The sequence below is a fragment of the Micromys minutus genome, assembly GCF_963924665.1.
Source record: "Micromys minutus genome assembly, chromosome: 28".
NCBI classification, from domain to species: Eukaryota; Metazoa; Chordata; class Mammalia; order Rodentia; family Muridae; genus Micromys; species Micromys minutus.
Genome location: NC_137963.1, coordinates 13729196 through 13751223, shown reverse-complemented (window position 1 = coordinate 13751223; position 22028 = coordinate 13729196). Strand labels below are relative to the sequence as shown.

The 22028-nt window shown below is 45.4% G+C and overlaps 2 protein-coding genes across 6 annotated transcripts in view; one reads left to right on the top strand and one right to left on the bottom strand.

Annotated features, from left to right (window-relative positions):
• Window positions 1-22028, bottom strand: part of ASTN2 (astrotactin 2) — a gene marked incomplete at both ends in the record, with an annotated part of 945572 nt that overhangs the window by 230711 nt on the left and 692833 nt on the right. The window lies entirely within an intron of this gene.
• On the top strand, window positions 2150-12237 carry TRIM32 (tripartite motif containing 32). Of its 2 annotated transcripts, none has more exons than XM_080940284.1 (2): window positions 2150-2195; window positions 9173-12237. In XM_080940284.1, the coding sequence occupies exon 2, from the start codon at window positions 9253-9255 to the stop codon at window positions 11233-11235; it is 1983 nt and encodes a 660-aa protein (XP_080796410.1). In that variant the 5' UTR covers window positions 2150-2195; window positions 9173-9252; the 3' UTR covers window positions 11236-12237. The 2 variants fall into 2 exon arrangements, with proteins under 2 accessions (XP_080796410.1, XP_080796409.1); XM_080940283.1 differs by having other exon boundaries at window positions 2156-2195; window positions 9170-12237.

Sequence of the window (22028 nt, the reverse complement as noted above, 5' to 3'; positions counted from 1 at the left end):
TGCCACTCTCATATTAATTATCCCTCAAGAAAACGTCCCATAGACCCGTCTCTGGGCTAAGCAGATGAAGGTGTTTTCTAAGGTAAGGTTCCTGGAGGTGTCTAGATTTTCGTGACATTGACCAAACAAAACAAAATAAGAAAAAAACAAAAACAAAACAAACAAACAAACAAACAAAAAAACCCGAACAAACAGAACCAACAACTTACCAACACAGCTACCTAGTGGGGTACAGGACAAGCCTAGGTTGGGCCCCAAACCCTGTGTCAAATAAACAAAACAGGAGCAAAGTCATAGTTAGTTTCTAAAGCAACTTTTTTATGGAGCTAGGTCTCTGGTCACAGAGCCTGAATTTCAGATGTCAGAAAAGGAGAGAGGGTAGAACGCTTCTTTTCTTTTTCAGCTTCCAATGGAATTCAGAGTCAAATATGAATAATCATAGCATGTAAATACAGATTCTCATTTATCTCAAATAACATTCTACAGTGGAAGAGGCCTATGAAAAAGAACTCCTAAGCCAATATATTGCATTGTGGGGGGATATCAGGTGGGGGGGGGGCTACAGTAAGGTGGGGACATTTCTTTTTTTCTTTTTAGACTTATATATTTACTATATATAAGTTCACTGTAGCTGTCTTCAGACACACAAGAAGAGGGTGTCAGATCCCATTACAGATGGTTGTGAGCCAACTTGTGGTTGTCAGGATTTGAACTCAGGACCTCTAGAAGAGCAGTCATTGCTCTTAACCACTGAGTCATCTCCCCAGTCCTTGGGAACATTTTTTTTTTTTTTTTTTTTTTTTTATCTTTTCCAGACTTTGTAACATTTTTAGCTTTAGAACTATCAGAAGCTAGTGGTTTTCCAACTTTACATTCCAACAGTTTTAAGTAAGAGTCATTTGTCAGAGTCAGAGGTTGGTGAGAAATGGCCATGAAAAGAACTAAAGTTAGCCCACGATAAATTTGACCATGTATCTACACCATGTTTTATCCTTCCAGTCTTGACTTTCTAGGTATTTGGTCAACCAGCACAATTGTCCGCACAGATAGGATTTCTTCAGAGAACGTTGAGTCACAAGTTTTCTGGGCAGGCTTTGGGAGTTCTGGATTCTGGGTTGGCTCAGGGCTCTAGAATTATCTGAGATAACAACATGGTACTCAGAATGTATAATTCAGAAATCTGGCCAGGGCTAAAACTGTGTGAGAACGCTAAGAAGAGAGCCCAGCTGGAGAATGAATAGCCTGATTCAGAGTTCCATCAAAATTGATGTCTGGTGGATCCCGAACCGTGGATAAAGTGGTGTGTGTGTGTGTGTGTGTGTGTGTGAATTTGCTTTCCCCACCTTTCTGAGTTCCTAGTAACTCATCAAAACAACCCTTAACTTTATTTTGCAATAAAGAAACATTGCTTCTCAGAAATTAAATACAGGTTCTGGTTACGTTGGCATTTAATTCTTCCTAGGTCTCAGTTTCTTCCCGAAGTCTGTAGTTTGAAAGTGTTTAAAGATTTTTCCGGTTTTGTTTGTCGTCTTATCATCAGTGCAGAAGGTACTCGGCTTGGTAGAATTTCAAATTTGAGAGCATATTTCAGATTCCTTCATATTCCTCAAAAGCAGGTATTACCTGTCCCCAAACTACCTTCAGGACCAATTGGTCCTGGCCAATCAGAGGGTCACAAAACCTCCCATCTAATAAGGCTCAAGGCAGGCTTTTCCGTTTTCTCTCTCTGCCATTCGCCTCCACGCTGTTTGACAAAGAAAACCTCATTCCTAAACGCCCTGTGTTCTGAGACGGGTTGTGTTACAGGCTGAAATACCTAGCCCGGGGAACTGCTGCTCTTTGAAAGGAGTGTTCAAAGAGGCGTTAATCTGCAAGGTGACCGAACTTTCTGACGACGATCACTGGGGATCAGCATTGACTAACCGTGTTTAGACTCTGAAATAGGTCAGAAAGCTGGATCACACAATGCAATGGCCTAGGTTTCCGGAGCCATCCCTATCCATTCAGCTGGGCCTCGGGCGCTGGGCCCCCGGACCTACAAGCCCCAGCATGCCTCGGGAGGCGGGGCAAGTTGACGGACAGGCGATTCTACGAATTGGCGACTGCCATGGGAAGTACGCCCTGGCGCTTGCGCAGAAGGCAGCGGGCGGGTGGGCTGGCAGCGGTGGACTCGCGTCGGAGCCGCGGGCGGTCAGGTAGGGGGCGGGAAGGAGGGTCTGCGACCAGGGACCGTGGTGGGTCGCGGGGCTCCAAGATTGAATGGCAGGAATTGGGGACTGGATCGGAGTGGCAGGACCGGGTTGGGGAGGGACGGGGTCTGGAGCGATTCGGCGGGGCTGAGATGCAGCTGGGGGAGGGGAGCAAAGGGGCTGAGGAAATTTGCAGTTGCAGCATGTCGGGAGGTATGAGGTAATGTGGGGGCCCATGCGGGAAGACGGGGTCCAGCTTGTGGGAGATGGGAGGATCTGAAGGCCCTGGGGGTATCTGGGTGCAGACTATCAGAAGCAGAAAGGAATTTGGCAGGCCTGGATGAGGTTGGGTGTTGGCGGGCAGAATCTTAGGGGCTTTGAGGAAATCGGTGTAATGGAAGCAAGATCTGAGATCAAAACAGCCAGGGTCTTGGAAAATCCTAATTGCTGAAGAGAAAGGGATTTCTGTAGCGGAATCTAGGAAAGATTGAGGGGTGAGTTCCCAAGGGAATCGGTGGCCAGTTAGCAAATCGCAGCAAAGGTTTGAAGGCAACACGTGAGGCTAGACGGGGGCGGGGGATGGGGGGTGGAGGTGGCACAGCACAAGATGGGGAATGCAGATGAGGGATCGGATCGAAGGAGGGCAGAAATCTGAGGTACAGGATTGGAGTTTGGAGCTGGTACGCAGGGGTGATAGGTGTAGGAATTTTAGATTAAAGGATGTATCAGAGGGATGTGGGGCACATAAGAGCTCTGGGTGGGTTGCAAGGTTGCAGCATACAGTCTAAAAGGTTGGATTCTAGATTCGGGATTTATGGTTGAGAACGAGGTTTGTAAAGGACTGAATGTTGTAACTAGGATTCAAAACCAGATGAGATTTGTGAGTTGGTTCTTCGGGCCACTAAAGGAGGTATTAGGGTTTTTGTTTGTTTGCTTTGTTTTGATTTGTTGCATAATTGAACCCAGAGGGTGTTCTGGAGACCCTGGGACCTGAACGGAACTTATAAATAAACTATGTATGAATGAATGGAATTTAGGAGGATGTAGGAGTTTGGGAATGAAGACAGGATTTCTAGTCTTCAGAAATCCTGAAGGAGAGTTTGACATTCTCTGAAGGGCAGTCTTCCTCACTAACTAAAGGCCCTTTAATCCTGAGGCAGGCATGTATTCTCACTAAATCCACTCTGACCACTCCGGCCTCCCCACCAGTGACTTGACTTTATAGGCCTTGGGGAAGAAGCAGTAACTGACCTAAGAGCTTCTTCTGTGTATCCCTTTTCCCTGTACCCCCAGGCTCTCAGAGGTATGAGGCACAATTAGCCTAAAGCTGACACTGTCTTATAGAAGGTCTATTATCACTCATCTGTGAATGGAGTATTAGGAGTGACAAACAAAGCAAGGTAGGAGCAAGGGAGAGCCTTGAAGGTACTGAGTATTTAGCCTGTGCCATGACCGAAAGCCAGAGATCTCAGACTGGGTGGTTTTGCTCTGCCAGGAAACATTTAACCATGTCAGGATGGAGGTGTTTGTCAGCTGTCATAGTTGTGGTGGGCTACTGGTTTCTAGTGAACAACCCCCATAATAAACCATCACCTAGCCAGAAATGCCAAGCATGCCAGGAATGGAGGGACCTGGCGTCAGAGTCCAGAATTCTGGTTTCACATCCTTGCTTTTTTCTCTTCCTGCTTTGTAATCTTAAGAGTTAATTGACCTCTTGGTGCACACACTCTACAGGGACCTATATCAAAGGACTGCTTTAAGGCCTCAGTGAAATAAATCTGGTTGCTTCCTGTCTGGTGCCTAGATCAGTATTTGCTATTTTCAAAAATCTGCGTGTACTTTCTTCTCATGACAGTCCTTCTAAATATCCTTCCTACAACACTAAGGCTTAGGAGGTCACTTGTGTAAAGCCCCACCCTCTCTTTCCTTGCTTCTTGGCTGCAGTCCTCTTGGTCTTCCCTTCTTCCCTTTTCACACTTCCCTAACGAAAAGGGGGCTTGCCCCTTATTTAAAAGCCGGGGTGACTTTTCTTGATCTGGAGAAGCCCTGGACTTTGTTCTTGCTTTGCTCTTAAAACGGAGTCAGTGGAGAGATAGAGCTAGGCTACAAAGCTGAGATAAGGAGGCTCAAGCTCAAGGGCAGTGCTAGACGGAAGGAGCCTGCTCTGAATGCCCTCCTTTGTGTATCTTGTCTCTGGAACTGAAGGGTTGCTGTTGTCTTTATCAACTCGGAACTGAGCTTTCCAAACAGACTTAGACTGGAGCTGAGGGCAGGACACTGAGCTGTGATCTCAACGCACGTCACACAGGGAAACACGGATGGTGGGAGGTTGAGTTAGCCTTGGAATCAGGTGTTTTACTGCTGTGCTTGGTGGTTAAGCACTTGGCAGCCTCTGCCTGTAAAAACAGTGAGCTCCGGTGAGTGCTGATGAATCTACATGGTCTCCATAGATCCCACAATCTCAGTGTTGCTCCTGATTCTGTAAGGCAGGAAGTGATTAGGCAAGTTAAGTGACAGTATCCTGGCTTTCAGAGCCAGTAGCGAAATGGGCATGTCAATCAGAAGTCACAAGTTGGCAAGCCTCCTAAAGTGGGCCCTCCTTACCTAGGGGAGACTTCTTCCATTGTGTCTTTCTGAAAGAGCAGTGTTTTAAAAGTCATTCCTGGACGAATTTGCCAACCTGTTAGCCAAATCTGGCCTGCAGGTAACCATAGTCTCATTGTCTATGAAAGTACATGTGTCGAGTGAGTCCTTCTGTGGCACAATTCACATGGGGGCATCTGAGGGACCACTCTGCTATGGACCGAGGTGGGAGAACCCGGACAGGTGACTTTTTTCTGAGTGTTATTTAGGATAGGGACTAACACTTCCGTCACACAGTTAAGAGAACCCACGTGACGTGTAGAAGGCACAAAATAAAAATGCCATGATAGTAACTGTAGAATGTTCCTTTATGTCAAGTTGTTTAGATAAATAGTTTTTTTTTTTTTTTTGCACATCTCTTTCTAAAGGGCGTCTCCATCCCCTTCATGGTGGGGCTAAACCAGTGGCAACTGCTTAGTAAAGATCTGCTTCCTTAATTGCTTAAAGATCTCCAGGTTTGCTTTTGGCCTAATTCCCTGAGGCTCAAAGAGGGGCATGGGAAAGAAAGGTATCTAAAGAATACTGTTAGGTGGAGACTCAAGCTCGGACTGTTGGCTCTGCTGGAGATCATGTAACAGAGGGCTCTGAGTTTAGTTATTTAAATGTATGTCTGAGGCCTGAGGTGTTTGCCTCATGACAGGTGCCTGTCCATTTCCTCTCACAGGCTGGCTAGTGGCTGTGGCAAGCAGTAGCCATTATAGTCACTGCTCCTGCCGATAATAATAAAAGCTCTTCCACACAGTTAATTCAGTGACTAGCTTGCTGCTGTCCCAAGTGCTTTGGGCTCAGTCTCTCTTAATCTCTGCCTTCTGTTAAGGCATGGCCTTTAAAGACCGTTTCATATGGAAGCTGAGATGCCAGGTAACCTTTTGGATCTCCACTGTCAGTGGTAGAGCTGCTATATAAAGCCAGAATGCCCATTTCCGGCATGCACTTTCTGTATTCGTGTGTACTGTTAACTTCTTGCCCGTTCCCCTTTGCCCGAGTTTTGCCCTAGGATGTGTGAGTAGCTAATTTCCCTCTCTTGGTCTGAGTCTCCTTGCGCTAGCTTTCCAAATTGACTCCGCTAGAATGGGCTCCAGCGGTTGATATGTGAACTGGAAGTGGTGTTTTCATTGCTTCCTGGCCTAGTCGACCACATTCTCCACCAAATCCCTCCCAAGTTAACTAGTCCTTTTAGTAATCTTTCTAGGCCTTTGCAGTCCATGACAGGGCAATTCTTCATTCCTTTCAAAAACTTGGATTGTAAACTGAATTATTTGCTAATACAGGCACTGGTTATGAATCTTAATGCTCTTGATTGCTAACAGAATTAGGATAAATAGTCATTGTCATTAACTATGAAAATGTCATTGCTTGCCTATCAATTATCAGCATAAGTATTTATATGTATTATCCCTAGTTTTCGTGGTAATTGTCTTTTCTTTTTCTTTCTTTCTTTTCTTTTTTTTTTTTTTTTAACTAAGAAAATAGGTAGAAACGAGGTAAGACATTTACCAGGCATAGAGTGTCGGAATAACTTGCCAGGCATGGAAAAGTTGAGTAACTTGCCAGTTCTAGAGATGTTAGGTAATTTGCCATTCGCCCCACATTCTGTAATAAAGCTCCAAAAATTCTGTCTTGTCCTGTTGCCCTTCAAGGCTTATGTTATCTGCTTACTCTTTGTTCTTACGACTCCCTGGCTACCTGTTTCACAGACTGGCAAAGCTTCGTGGTGTCAGGAGAGGATGAGGCTGTCTTAGATCTGGGAGGGGATGTAAAAATGGAAGGGCAAGATTTGGGAGCACAGACTGAAGAATGGGAAGTGTGTTTCAGGGATTGTGGAGGCACCCAGGGCTGTAAATGGTGTGTTGGTTTTGCATTCTGCTTGGGTACTGATTTTTATAGCCGAGGCAGGGGATGGGCAGCAGGCTTGGCATAGTGAGGCAGTTCCTCTCACTGGAAAAGTCTTTTCAGGGATGTTGAAGTTAAATTGAGCTTCTGTGTGATTCGGTCTTGGTAGCAATGGGAGTGGTCAGGCATGCCCATCTGGAGGAGAGGCAGGGTCAGCCTGGCTGCTGGGTCTGTCTTAGCCTAAGTGAAAGCTGTGTTTTGGGATGATGGGACGGAAATAAGTTCAGGCATTTTGCAGGTCTACACTTCTCCAAAGCCAGAATCTTTAGTGCATGGATTTTTTTTTTTTTTTTTTTTTTTTTTTTTTTTGACAACTTTTTGGAAACCTGGTAAAGCTGGAGAAATAGCTTGCGGTTGGGCATGGGTATAATCAGTTCATTTCATGGAGCTGATTGCTTACACAGGCAGGAAGCTTTGGAATCGAAAGAAATCTGGGGAAAGGATTTGCTAGTATTTTTACAAATTGGCAGACTTGTGTAACAAGCTGGTCTGCGGCAGCGCCAGCTCCAGGAAGAACAGATGTCCCTGCACAATGTAAGGTAACATGCTTGGGATCCAAACACCAAATGCTGCCCCTCAGTCTGTTCTCACAGATGACAGGAGACAGGAGAAAGCTATTGGTTAGGACTGAGTGGCTGTCATGGCTCCTGGGTCAGGGCTTCTATTGGTGTTTCTGTGGGGGCTGCCCTATGCCCATGGCGTTTGAGAATTGAATTGAGCATTCACTGTTGGAATATCCACAGGAGAGCATTTAAAGTTCCCGCTGCCCGGTCATTTGTTTTGCCAAGGCATGGATCTGAATTGTGATAGTTTCAAAGCAAGAGTGTGGGACTGGGTCACCCAGCCAATAAGTCAATATGCTCCACCCGGTTGGCTACATAATTGTTCGTTTCTCAGGGAGAGAAGAGTGTTTCAAAGGCAGTGTATCCTAGCCCAGAGTGGACAGCACTTGTTAGTAAATACCGAAAGACTGAAAAAAGAAAACTCTTGGAAATAACGTTGGGTTAAAAATAAGTAAAGGTGCCATGTTTGACCACTGAGACCTGGAGCTCGTTTTTCTAAAGTTCAGGGTTCTCGTTGCTGAAGTGGGACAGTAAATATCTTCGCATATTTGCACAATGAGGGTTATGTGAGAATAAGTGCACACACAGTGCGTAGCACATAGTAGGTGCTAGGATACCAGATCAGTTTCCTAGCTATAGAGGGACCACACACACACACACACACACACACACAGTCCTTTTCATCCTTAGCATATCAGTTCCTTGCTGCTTAGCTCCTGTCCTAGCATACCCGTCACAGTGAATTTCCTATTTTATTTGCACATGAAAGACACTTTTGTCCTCAAGGTCTCTCTCTAATCATCCTCAAATGACTTCTGTGCATCTCACTCTACCTGCTCTCCACCCCTCCAGCTCTAAGGCAAGGCTGAGAGAGAACGGAAGTTCCCTTAGGGCAGATGTGATCCTTCAGTAAACCAGTAAAGGATACACTGTTTCCATTTAACCGAGACCAAGTGTTCTCTGTCCTCAGTACAATTCGCAGGACTTTGTGTCTGCCCGGCTTGGTTAAGGCTGCGCCCTCTGTGGATTATGCTCCCGTCTTATTTCTGTCTCCTCTCCGGCTGAAGCGAGTGCTCCAGCCTCTCTGAAGAGCCCGCTATCTGTCAGACTGAGTCTGCCTTGATTCCCAACTGACACATCTTGCATTTCCAAAGTCGAGCAGGGTGTGTGTGTTGAAATGTCAAGCCTTGTTTCTATGTGTTGCCTAGACTGCCCCTGGGTTAGGCTAAGTAGGAAGAGGAACAGATGAAAAAACTTTTATACCTTCCTTATCTGAAGGCTTGCAGATGACTTAAGTGCGGTCATGGGAGTTTCCTCTCCCCCAGGGACACATCAGAGGCCATCAACTCAATGAAGGAATGAAAAGGCTCGGACACCGACTCATGGTGTTCTTTGACTCATGGTGTTCTTTGCGTACAATAACTATTTGTGTCATTGCCCCCTCGGCTTACAAGTAGCGCCTTTTGTGAACAACCTTCCTCAGTTGACTTGTAGCCATGACTCTACCTACTGTGTCCCACAGTGTCGACCTTCATGTGAGCTTATCTGCCAGGCAGGGTTACTTACTCCCTGCTTTCCGGCTTGTTTATCGTATTATTTAGCCCTTCTAGTGCCCACGTTAAGACAGATGCTGTCATTTCTGTTTTATAGATGATAGGGAAACTGACCTTCAGGTAATTTAGAATTTAGGCTCCTTCCTGAATTCTCCTGTAACATAATGCTTTGTGGGGGGGTTGGGGGAGTATTGCTAATGACTGCCATAAATATTTGTAAATAGGTTAATGATTACGTGGATGATGATAGCTATTCTCTAAGTGTTTCTAGACTGGATTAACTTCTATGGGCATGGAGAAGTGAATAATGGTTTGTTTTTCTCCTTAGCAGGAATTTGATACTGGGGCATGAGTATTAAGCTGTCCGGCTCTAGGCTGTGTTAACTAGCAGGAACCCTCACCGGAAGAGCAATGGCTGCAGCGGCGGCGGCGGCGGCAGCGGCGGCTTCTCACCTGAACCTGGATGCCCTCCGGGAAGTGCTAGAATGTCCCATCTGCATGGAGTCCTTCACCGAAGAGCAACTGCGGCCCAAGCTGCTGCACTGTGGCCATACCATCTGCCGCCAGTGTCTGGAGAAGCTCCTAGCCAGTAGCATCAATGGTGTCCGCTGTCCCTTTTGCAGCAAGATTACTCGCATCACCAGCCTGAGCCAGCTGACCGACAACCTGACGGTGCTGAAGATCATTGACACGGCCGGGCTCAGTGAGGCCGTCGGGCTGCTCATGTGCCGAGCCTGTGGCCGGCGGCTGCCTCGGCAGTTCTGCCGAACCTGTGGTTTGGTGTTGTGTGAGCCCTGCCGGGAAGCGGATCACCAGCCTCCTGGCCACTGCACCCTCCCGGTCAAGGAGGCGGCGGAGGAACGGCGGAGGGACTTCGGGGAGAAGTTGACTCGCCTAAGGGAACTTACTGGAGAGCTGCAAAGGAGGAAGGCAGCTTTGGAGGGGGTCTCCAGGGATCTTCAGGCAAGGTACAAGGCTGTTCTCCAAGAATATGGCCACGAGGAGCGCAGGGTCCAGGAAGAGCTAGCCCGCTCTCGAAAGTTCTTCACAGGCTCCCTGGCTGAGGTTGAGAAGTCCAACAGCCAACTGGTAGAGGAACAGAGCTACCTACTCAACATTGCGGAGGTGCAGGCCGTGTCTCGCTGTGACTACTTTCTAGCCAAGATCAAGCAAGCTGATGTAGCGCTCCTGGAGGAGACAGCAGACGAGGAGGAGCCAGAGTTCACTGCCAACCTACCCCGGGAGCTTACCCTGCAAGACGTAGAGCTCCTAAAAGTCGGGCATGTTGGTCCTCTGCAAATCGGCCAGGCTGTTAAGAAGCCCCGGACAGTTAATATGGAAGATTCCTGGGCCTCGGAGGAGGGAGCAACGTCTTCTGCCTCGGCCTCTGTCACCTTTAGAGAGATGGACATGAGCCCCGAGGAAGTCGTTCCCAGCCCTAGGGCTTCCCCTGCGAAGCTGCGGGGCTCTGAGGCAGCCTCCGGGATCCAGCAGTGTCTCTTCCTGAAGAAGATGGGGGCGAAGGGCAGCACTCCAGGCATGTTCAATCTCCCAGTCAGTCTCTACGTGACCAGTCAGAGTGAGGTGCTGGTTGCCGACCGTGGCAACTTCCGCATCCAAGTGTTCAACCGCAAAGGCTTCCTGAAGGAGATCCGCCGCAGCCCCAGCGGCATCGACAGCTTTGTGCTGAGCTTCCTCGGAGCCGACTTGCCCAATCTCACTCCCCTCTCAGTGGCCATGAACTGCCATGGGCTGATCGGCGTCACCGACAGCTACGACAACTCCCTCAAAGTCTACACTTTGGATGGCCACTGTGTGGCCTGTCACAGGAGCCAGCTGAGCAAGCCGTGGGGCATCACAGCCCTCCCGTCCGGCCAGTTCGTGGTGACTGACGTGGAAGGCGGGAAGCTCTGGTGTTTCACGGTGGACCGCGGAGCCGGAGTCGTCAAGTACAGCTGCCTCTGCAGTGCAGTGAGGCCCAAGTTTGTCACCTGTGATGCCGAAGGCACAGTCTACTTCACCCAAGGCTTAGGGCTCAATGTGGAAAACCGACAAAATGAACACCACCTGGAGGGCGGCTTCTCCATCGGCTCCGTGGGCCCCGACGGGCAGCTGGGCCGGCAGATCAGCCACTTCTTCTCCGAGAACGAAGATTTCCGCTGCATCGCTGGCATGTGTGTGGATGCCCGGGGTGACCTCATTGTGGCCGACAGCAGCCGCAAGGAAATCCTCCATTTCCCCAAGGGCGGTGGCTACAGTGTCCTCATTCGCGAGGGCCTGACCTGCCCAGTGGGTATCGCCCTCACACCCAAGGGGCAGCTGCTGGTCTTGGACTGTTGGGATCATTGTGTCAAGATCTACAGCTACCATCTGAGAAGATATTCCACCCCTTAAAAGATGAGAGATACCCGTTTCTTCTTTCCCCCAACCTCATTTCCTTCCCTTTCCTTCCTTCCCTGTTGATGGTGCCGTAGAGTAGGTGTGGCCTGATTCTAGTAGGGTCGCTTTAGAATCGTAGAAGCTCTGGCTTTCAGTGATTTCGTTTGTTAGTCCCCTCTTCCCGCTCCCCCTTCCCCTTCTCTTCTGAATTTAGAGCATAGCGCTTGAACAGGTACTTTATCCCAAGTAGAATAGATGATGCTCTTAGCAAAAGTTGCTTAGAAGTTAGGCACTTCCAAGGCTTTAGTAGAGAGAACCACTTTAGCCCCTTTGCCCCTGTGTTTGAAACTTGTATTGGTATTGAATTGTCATTGGTCTTTCCCTCTGGACTCTGAGGTCCCTAGTCTACTGTCCCTTTCCTGTTACGGTGCGCTTCATCTGTGGCTTTAACTCTGGCTGCATTCTGTGTGCATGCTCTGGTGGGATCTGCCTGACCCTTCAGTGATACTATATCTCCGTAGCATGGTGTCTCCTTTGATCACCTTTACCAGTGTAAGAGTGCATTCTTAAGTGCCACCTAAGGTGACATAGTCCCTTTGGGAAGCAGGACCTCCTGACCGGGGAACTTCTGCCAACATGGATTGTCTTCTCCTTGCAGACGTGCCAGAGGATGGTTCGACTGACCCTAGTTGGATGGTGTTGAACACTTCAGTGTAGAAATCACTATAGGTTAGAATTATGCCGTAGCCAAGGCAGATGAGAACATACAGAAGATGCTAACATATCCAGCAAACCTGGGATACTTTCTAGAGCTCAAAGCATTTCATACTGTTTCCACTGACCTGTGCTTAGGGCTGTTGGAAGAATCATATAATGTGGGCTTCAGCCAACAATGTGGGGGGAAGGTCGACACATCCATCCATTTTCATTACTGAGGAACAAACCATTAGGTAGCTAACTCTGTATTTTCTTCAAGTGAGTGCATATCGTTTGACCTTGAGATTTATTTCTGTTCTATCAAGCATTAAACTAATAAAACTAGTTACTTTCTTCATCAGTGATGTTCATGTCTTTATTAAATACGGGATTTGGGAAGGGAGAGAGTAACAGCTTGTGTTGTGCCATTTTGCTTATCCTGTGTTTTGTTGACAGCCTAGCATTCTCCTTCATTTAAAATGCATCCCCAAATACCACTGGGAATCCTCACTCCCATGTGTATTTGAACAGGATCAGTCTAGCCTCACCAGGACCCTGTTTAAAACTGGGTGTCCACCTTACGCTTATGGTAGGCATTATAGTGTGTAAATGGAGATGACCACATAGGTGTGTTACAGACAAGAAGTGAGAGTGTGCACTGAAGTCCTGCAGGCCTCCCTGTCTGCAGAGGAACATGTCTCCATCTTAAGGTGCTGGACTGACAGCGAGCCAGAGAGCTTGCTTTCCTCGAAACAAGAGGGCTAAACTAAGTAACCCCAAATGGTTTATCGGTGGGTGGCAGTGTCCTTAAAGCTGTCAGAGGATGGGTAAAGAAACAGTGTGGTGGTGAACAAGCTCTCCTCGCTTTCCGTTAGGGGAAGCTCCGTATCTGGATTGTGAAATTGTATCTGATATTCCAAGTTTATAGAACTGAGAAGAAATCAATCCTGTTAAAAGTGCGTCAGAGTGGCTCGGTCACTAAGAAACCATCAGCGGTGGTTCCAAGCCCTGGGTTTGTTTTTGCTGAGGGTGGGGGTCTTGTGTAGTCTGTAACAGTGATGGAAACCAGGGTCGCACAACATGAAGTGACTAATGGATGCAGGGCTGCTGGTAATGCCTTTCTGTTTGCCAGCTGGATTTTCCCCCCCCTTTCTGCAGCATCTGCCCTGCTTTGGCTTTTAGACAAAGCTGGTATGAACTGGCTAATTTGTCCCTTTCTCGACCTTGTGGGCCGAGAGGAAGACAGTTAGTTGGTAGGTCTCTCTACCTTGTTTCAATAAACAGATCCTGCCTCCAAGAAACACTTAATCACCTCCGCTGGGTTTTTAGATGAGTGAAATGTTCCTTGTCAGTCAGTCCTGGAAAATCAATGAGGAGCAAGGGCTCTAGCTGCAGATTTGGGGGCCGGGGGTTGGGGGTGGGGAAGGGATTTTTCTTACCACAACACCAATGCTACCACTGCAACCTTTAGGAGCCTGCCGACCCCTTTCTGAAAGCCTTCAAGCAAAACAGGCTAATCTTAACAGTTGCACCTCCTCATCTTGAGGACTAGACGATTTGCATGACAAAGAAAAACCGTGGCCTCTGAGTATGGGAAAGGTAAGAGACTTCGGATGTGAAAACACCTGACCCAGTTCGCAGAGGACTTGGGGAGCCATCTAGCCATGCGGTTTTAGATGCAGCCCTGTGCTATCGGCTTAGTATCCCATCCATGTTAAACCGTCTTGTTTTTTCCCCCCTTTCATGCTTTTCCAGGCTTTTATTTGGCCACTGGAGCCGGCCTCAGCTGTTTCCTTCCCCAGCCACAATTGCGTTTAGTAAGTTCATCGGCCTGTTCGTCTCCCCACGCTAGTTAATATTTCATGTTTTCTATACATTTCCACGTTACCATTTGTCCATGTGTCTGAGCTACAGTGAGGCCAGCGTATAGCATTGTGCCTCATTTAAAATATGTTGTCATGTCACTGTTCACTTTTCTACCTGGTGTCTGAAGCTCTCTAGGGCACCTCCTCTACACTGGATAAAAAGATTCCCAGTCAAGCCTTTGGAAGATGTAAGAAAAGCAAGTGACAGTCATTGCTTGGTCTGACCCTTTGTTCCCTTATTCTTGGGAGAATACAGGGAGAGAGGTTCATTTTCATGCCATTTGGTTTTGTTAAGCATTTACTATAGGTTAGATTCTCTGCCAGATGTTTAAAAGAAAAGGGAGACTATTAACCTTTATAACTATTTTTTTTGTAATTCCAGCATCTTTTCCTGGAGTGTTTGAACTCCCCTGTTCCGCCACTGTGTTCTCTGTAGGCCACATACAGCTGAAGGATAGCAAGAATAGAGTTCACTCGTCAAGAGTACAGAGCAGCTCTCCGGTTAATCGCAGCGAATTTGGCTTGAGTTTTGCAGTGTTTCAGCAGGAAGGCAAGTGATGTTGAAGTGGCCACGAGGTTGGCGTGGTCCCACTTGATGACTTTAAGGGTTGGGAGGCAGGGCTAATATTCAGGTCTTCCTCCTCACCTGGGCAGGAGGTTGGCTTACAAATGAGGATGGACAGCCCCATAAGGGATTGTACAGTAAATCACAGCCATGAAACAGTGCTTGGATGAGTTTTGCAATCTGGACAGTGTTAAGATGGAAACGCAAAATACGCTGAGTCTGCATACTGGCCTCATCTTGTTGTATTAATGCTGATGGAATCCTATCTTAACGCAAGGGTTTCGAGGCAGTCCTGAGACCAGCAGCGTCTTCAAGCGGGAAGATCGCTCGCTGAATTTTTTTCAGACCTGTATGTCACTTGCAGCTCTTATGTATAAGTATCTGTAGGTCTGCAGGTAATCTCAGAACATCAGTTTCAGTACAGGACAGGCGATTGGGAGAGAGTAGTAAATCCCCTTTTAGCCATGACCTTAGCGTTTCCCTAGCATGCACTGTGTAAATTGTGGTTGACTTCTCCCGAACTGTCTTTGCACTTGGCACATTATTTGCTATGATTTTGTCATGTGTTCCTGGAAAGCAGAAGACAGTGACGGGGGAGAAAACCTGCACTTCCAAATGTGCCTCAGCTCAGTCCAATTGTTTCTGGGCTGCAGCTCCTGTAACTTTGTTCCAGTGACTAGCCAGTTGTAACCCTGCTAAAGTACTGTTTCTTTACCTGGTGACAGGAAGTGGCAGTCTACATCTCAGCAGGTGAAGGTTATGGGAATTAAAAGATAATAATGCCAAGGTGCATGTAAAAGTGCCCAATTAAGAAAATGACCTTTATTGTAGGAGGCACACACTTCCCTTTTGTGGAAAGTGGGTCTGCTTTTTTTTTTTTTTTTAATGTGTGTGTATGTAAATGCTGGTAAGAGATTCCAGGCCTGTGTTGCTGAAGCAACCATTTGTTCAGCGTGGCCTACCTTCTTAATTAAAAGACCTATTGGCCCGAGTGTGGGATTGCTGGAGCAGCGCAGCAGAGCTCATCCACAGTACCTTGTCTCCCTAGCAAAGCTGCAGAGAACCTAGTCTAATAACAGTAAAGCGAGGAAGGTAACATCTTAACGCAGAGAGATGGATGGATTCGGGCCACCAGGATATTAAATGACGATCTACAGTCATATGTATGTGAGTGGATAGAAGAAAATATTTTCTAACTTAACATGGTGCATGTTTACTGTTCTTCAGCTAGCATGAAATGAGTTTTACAGTAGTCGTTGAATCACATAGAAGCCACAAACCACATTGTAAGGAAGAAGTGTTATAGCCTGGGCTTTAGAAGAGGGATCTGCTGCGGTTGGTCCTGCTTCCCAGCTTAGCTCTCTGACCACTACCGGAGCCTGCAGTCCCAGTCTGCCTCTGTCCTGTAATGCTTCCTCCTCCCACTTCCTCGGCCATTTGTAAAGACGTGGTGGGCATAAAGTGGCTGGGATCATCTGTGAACTGGATAAAGGACCTGAAAGCCACTCTCCTTTGTGTCTCACAGAGGATAGGCATCAGTGAAGAAACAACCTCCACCCTAGCAGTGAAGGAAAATTATCCAGTAACTCACAGAAATCCCAGCAGAAAGGAGCAGTTTGTAATGTCAAATGCATGGGCTTTTGTCTTCCGTACTATCGAAATCAGAAGTTCCCTCTAGTGATTTACTGTTGACTTGGTTATAACTATGACAACATTGCATATTTTCAAAAATAATAGGGCCTGAGATAATATTTATTCACTCGCCTGCTCATTAAACACAAGAGGCATCTACTTTATTATCAGCAATACTTGTATGAGTAATGAGAGCAAAGGCAGATCAATCATGAGCCTCACAGTCAGTTAGCTTGTAGTCTGGCTGCCAAAATAAAATAATGTAAACCATACAAACGCCGAAGGTGGAGATAAATGATAGAAGATGAAGGATGCCAGGGGTTGCAGCACAGATGCCGGCTGAGGGACTCAGGTTGTTAAATGGCCTTCTAAGTATGGGTGGCATTACAGACAAAAGCATGTTGTTAAAGGGAAGAGTGGGATTGTACTAGCAAAGTAAAACCAGAGCAGAGGGAGAAGCGCAAAGATCTAAAGTCCATGTGTCCTGTAACTATTAAGGGTTCATTACCCAGGGCCGAGCATCACCTGTTCGCTGACCATATGAGGCTCAGCCAGGCTGCATTGCCTGCTCAATGTAGTACGGGGTGCCTTCCAGAAAGCCTCGTGTATAGGTAATACACATGTTTATGTCTGTTTCATGTGAGAGTAGTGTGATTAACTTCAACATTGGAAATACGCTTCTGATTAAAAATGTGTGTGTGTGTGTGTGTGTATTATACATATATATATATATATATATATATATATATATATATATATGTATGTACTTTGGGAATGGCTAGAGCAGTTGACAGCAAACTGGGGGAAAGGGGGAAGGGAGACACCACTATTAGGGAGCTCTCGGGGTTGGGTCCTGCTGGTTAACTGGTCCTGGAAGGATAGCATACCTTTGTCACCTGGGCTGTGCTGGCTGGCTGCGTTTGTTATGCCCTACCAACCATCACTGATGCACTCAACTAGGTTGGAAGACTTCATGGCCATTTGGGAACAAAACACTAATTCTGCTCATACTGTATCAGCCCAAACCTGAGCTGTCGCTGACACCGAGACCCATAAGAATGACTCTTAGCCTGCGACTTTGGTCAGCCCTACCTGACAGGCATTAACTCCATTCCGTACAACACTTACAGCAGATGATGTAGGCTTAGAACTATAGAGGCCTGTAGGTCACTCTGGTAGAGGAAAGCTGTATAGAATATGATAGTCAGTACTCCTAAAAGAAGATGAAGCCATATGACTGCATAGAATGTGCAACTCTGCTTCTCAGAGTTAGAGCTGAAGCTTGAAACCCATATACCACATCTACTTGGAGAAGACTCACTCCCAGTGCATCCGAGCACGCATGTAGTGTGGCCAATGGATGAGTTCAAACACTTAAACCAGGCATCCGTAAGCTGTTTTAAGTAGCGATTGTAGTAGGAGGAGATCCTGGTCCTGCTGATAACAGATCTCAGACTAGAGGAGGCAACATGAAGAGGTTAACTCGGACTCCCACCCAGTTATAGCCAATAATTGCTCAAACATTTTAATCCAGAAGGACAGACAGCAGCAAAGAAGGAAACGTGTCTATAGTTTGACCCAGTTGGAACTGCACACTATACTAAAATGATTTATATAGCTACACATAAGATTAAATTGGCTTTTATATCTCTACAACCTACCTTGTAAATTACTCTTAACAGTGGCTAAAGTTGACAAAATTCTGTTCCCCTAATAATGGGGCTCAAAGTATAGCTATATCTGACAATTCCCCTGTATTGAAATAGGGTGCCCCATAATCTCAGGGTATCTACTGAGAACATTTCAGGACATATAAGGAGGAAAACTAGGTATGTCTGATTTATGTGAACAAAAACACTGCCTTGATTGAATTTCCCATCACCCCCAGTACCCATTACCGTGACTGTCCCATAATGGGCATGGACATGTTGACTTAATGAGTAATAAAACAGAATTAAATCTTGACTGCTAAGCAGTTGCTTTGCCAAAATGGGACTACGTGGACATCCCTGTCCTATTCTTAAGTAAAATGGTTAATGTGGCCTGGTTTAAATGAAAAGAGGGCCTTTGAGGTTTGAAACCCATATACCAGATCTACTTAGATAAGAGTTATTATTCCCACAGCTTCACCACCTAATGGGCCAATTTCTACTGTTTTTAAATCTACACATAACAAATGGCTCCTCGCTGTGGATTGTAATCCTAATGCTGAGGGTATACCTGTTAAAGCTACCATGCTAATTATTGTCAGTATTACTATCTGATTACCAACTGCTAAATAAAAACATTTGTAGATCTGACAAAGGGGTTAGTTTTCTATGCCTATTTTAACAGCCTGAGCCAGTTTGCCTTCACCCTCAATGGACACAGTACCCTTCTACTGGGTTACCTGTTGGGAGGGTGAGTCAACGGCTATGTCTTCGCCCAGTCTTTCTGTACACAACTCAACCACATTCATCTCTCTTCAGGAGCATGGTGATAACATCATGTTGATCACATCCCTCTCCAAAGGATTCATGTGACACATTCAGTGAGGGCATGTAAATATTCACCAGAAAACTCATCAAGGCAGATGGACCATTGGATCACACATGATAAAGCTTTTTGCCTGGAGCGGAAGAGATTACTCAGCGGTTAAGTAGCATTGACTGACTGTTCTAGAGGTCCTGAGTTCAGTTCCCAGCAACCACATGGTGGCTCAGAACCATGCTTATAGGAGTGTGTGTCTGAAGACGGCTACAGTATACTCATATACATAAAATAAATAAATAAATCTTTAAAAAATCACAAATTAAAAAAAAAAAAAAAACAACTTATTGCCACATCAGTCAACTTCCTGAAAATTCTAACTTCTGAAGGCAACATAGATCTTACTTCGTGTTTTACTTAAGTACATTTGTCTAATGACTCACAATGGGCCCACTTTAACTGGGCTTCTGTGCAACAAAAGGCTCTAGAAACTGTAACCTAGCCTTACATGTCAGTGCTTTGGAATTCCACCGGCCGCCTGAAGTCTATGGACCATAGCTGTGAGTTATCTCTTTACACCTGATAACTCCTTAGCTCCGTGCTGTCTGCTATCAGGGTAAACGTACTGGCTAAATACTGAGCTAGTCTAGCTAGTTGTATGCCAAGGGATCTGAATCTGAGACTTTCTACATTTAACTGCCTACTAAACTAAATAGAAACAGCATCCAAACCTTAGCGAAGGATTTTTGCTATACAATAGAGCCATAGGGCATAGTCTATCTGTTGTGGAATGTTTCCTCTAGTCCTTCTCTCTTGCTGGTACCTTAGTACTGGTGAAAGTTGTTTCATTCCCAGACCCTTGAATAACTATTTCTTAAATAACTATTCCTTAAATTTAAGTGAGTTAACAACAAAGTGTGTTTATACACTTCACACATGGTGTTACCGCCGTGATAAGCAATGGAGCTTGTTGGAATGCTGTCAGTTTGTAGGCCTGAGCTGAAATGTCCCTGATAACAGAACACAACCCAGAAATAGGCACATGTGGCTCCTTAAGCACTGGATACACTTGTCTGCAATCAGCCTCACTTGCTCAGGACTACATACTCTTGGACCATTGCTGCTGATCTGTTCATTTGTTGGGCCAGTGGCAGCAAAAGCAGGTTCCTACCTAAGACTGCATTTTTGGAAGACAACACTGAACTGCTTTCCCTAATATAAATGAACATTAAATACACACATACTCCATCTATGTAAAGGCCTTCCTCCAGCAGTGCAGACATGGAGGTCAGCGAGAATGCACTTGTCCCCCCCTCATAGTTCATCTCCTGTCAAAGTATTGACTGGGACTTTGGCTTCCAGATTCATGGTGTCCTCATAGAGAGCCAGAACTGTTACTTTAAGCAACTTCAAATTCCATTTAACAAAACAGTGCATGTTTCAGCTATCAGATGTCAGGGGGACGTTACAATAAAGATCCTGAATCTACCTTTGATAAAAATTTCAGAAAGCTTTTCAAGCCCTATGTCTCTCTGCTTCCCTTCAGACTCACATCTGGGCAAACTGATATATAAAAAAAAAAATCATAGGTATTTTCACTTTGGCTGCCATAGCAGAGATCAAACTAGGTAAGTTTCTTATAAGCTATGGGACCAAAATCCAGCTCCTGTCTATACTCTGTATCACCACAACTGTATAAAAGCCAAACTTGCTGGACAAGGAGGACGCCAATGTCCATTCCACACTGGATGGGGGAAAGCCCATGAGGCTTCAGTCTTACACAGGGAATTACAGGCAGCTGATTAAAGCTGGGGGCAGGAGACATACATCCTTGCAATAAGATTTGATGAAAATGAGAAGCTGAGAATCTGAAGAACAAAGAGAAGTATTCTGCAACACCCCTCATGTGAAAAGCATTGGAGAGATCAGGAGTTCAGGGTCCTTATCTAAACATAGTAAAAGCAATATGCAGCAAACCATCAGCTGGTATCAAATTAAATGGAGAAATACTTGAAGCAGTCCCACTGAGGGACAAGGATGCCCACACTCTCTACGTATCCAATATAGTACTCAAAGTTAGAGCTAAAGCAATAAGACAAGCAAAGGAGATCAATGGGATATACAAATTGGAAAAGACGTCAAGATATTACTATTTGTGGATGATAGAATACATAAGAGACAGAAAAAAAAAACTACCATAGAATTTCTACAGCTGATAAACAGCTTTAGCAAAGTGTTTGGATGTAAAATTAAGTCAAGCAAATCTTCCTTTATACAAATGATAAACAGGCTGAGAAAGAAAATAGGGAGATAACACCCTTCACACTAGGCACAAACGGTATAAAATATCTTGGTATAATTCTTATCAAGCAAGTGCAAGATGCATACAACAAGATCTTCAAATCCCTGATAGACAAAGTAGAAGAAGGTCTCAGAAGATGGAAAGAGGTGTGCTAAGATTAACATAGTAAGAATGGTCATCCTACCAAAAGCACTCTACAGATTCAGTTAAATCCCCATCAAAATTCCAACATGGTTTTTCATAAACATGGGAAGAGCTTTTTTCAGTTTCATTTGGAAAAACAAAACAAAAAACCAAGATGGCATAAACAATTTTTTGAGTTTTATTTTAACAGCAGACTGCACTTATTCTTTTTAAAAGTGTTTTTATTTTCATTGCTAAGTTTTTTTTAAAGATTTATTTTATGTATGTGAGTACACTGTAGCTGTCTTTAGACACACCAGAGGAGGGCATCAGATCCCATTACAGATGATTGTGAGCCACCATGTGGTTGCTGAGAACTGAACTCAGGACCTCTGGAAGAACAGTCAGTGCTCTTAACCGCTGAGCCATCTCTCCAGCCCAGCATAAACAGTTCTAACAATAAAATCACCATCCATGACCTCAAACTCTACTACATACAGAGCAATAGTGATAAAAATCACACGGTACTAGTACAGAGACAGGTCGATCTATGGAATAGAATTGAGGACCCACAAATAAGCCCATATACTTATGGACACTTGATCTTTCATAAAGAAGCCAAAAATATACAATGAAAAAGAAAAGCATCTTCAATAAATGGTGCTGGTCTAACTGGCATTCTGTACATAGAAAAATGAAAATAGATACATATTTGCCACCTTGCACAAAGCTCCCGTCCAAGTGAATCAAGGATATCAGCATAAAACCAGATAGACTGAATTAAATAGAAGAGAAAGTGGAAAAGAGCCTCAACCCATTGGCACAGGGAAAAATGCCCTAAACAGAATGGCTCAGGCTCTAAGATCAACAATTGATAAATCTGACCTTATGAAACTGAAAAGCTTCTGTAAGGCAAAAGACACAGTCAATAGGACAAATCTGCAACCTACAGATTAGAGGAATGGGTTAATATAAAAAACAAAACAAAACAAAACAAACAGACAAACAAAAAACCTCAAGAAGCTAACCTCCAAAACAACCAAATAACCCAATTTAAAAATTGGAGTACAGAGATAAACTGAGAATTCTCAACTGAGGAATCTCAAATGGCTGAGAAGCACCTAAGGAAATGTTCGACAGCCTTAGTCATCAGGGA

Bases quoted from the DNA above. Each gene is read 5' to 3' on its own strand.
- TRIM32 (XM_080940284.1), top strand. From the start codon at position 9,253: ATGGCTGCAGCGGCGGCGGCGGCGGCAGCGGCGGCTTCTCACCTGAAC.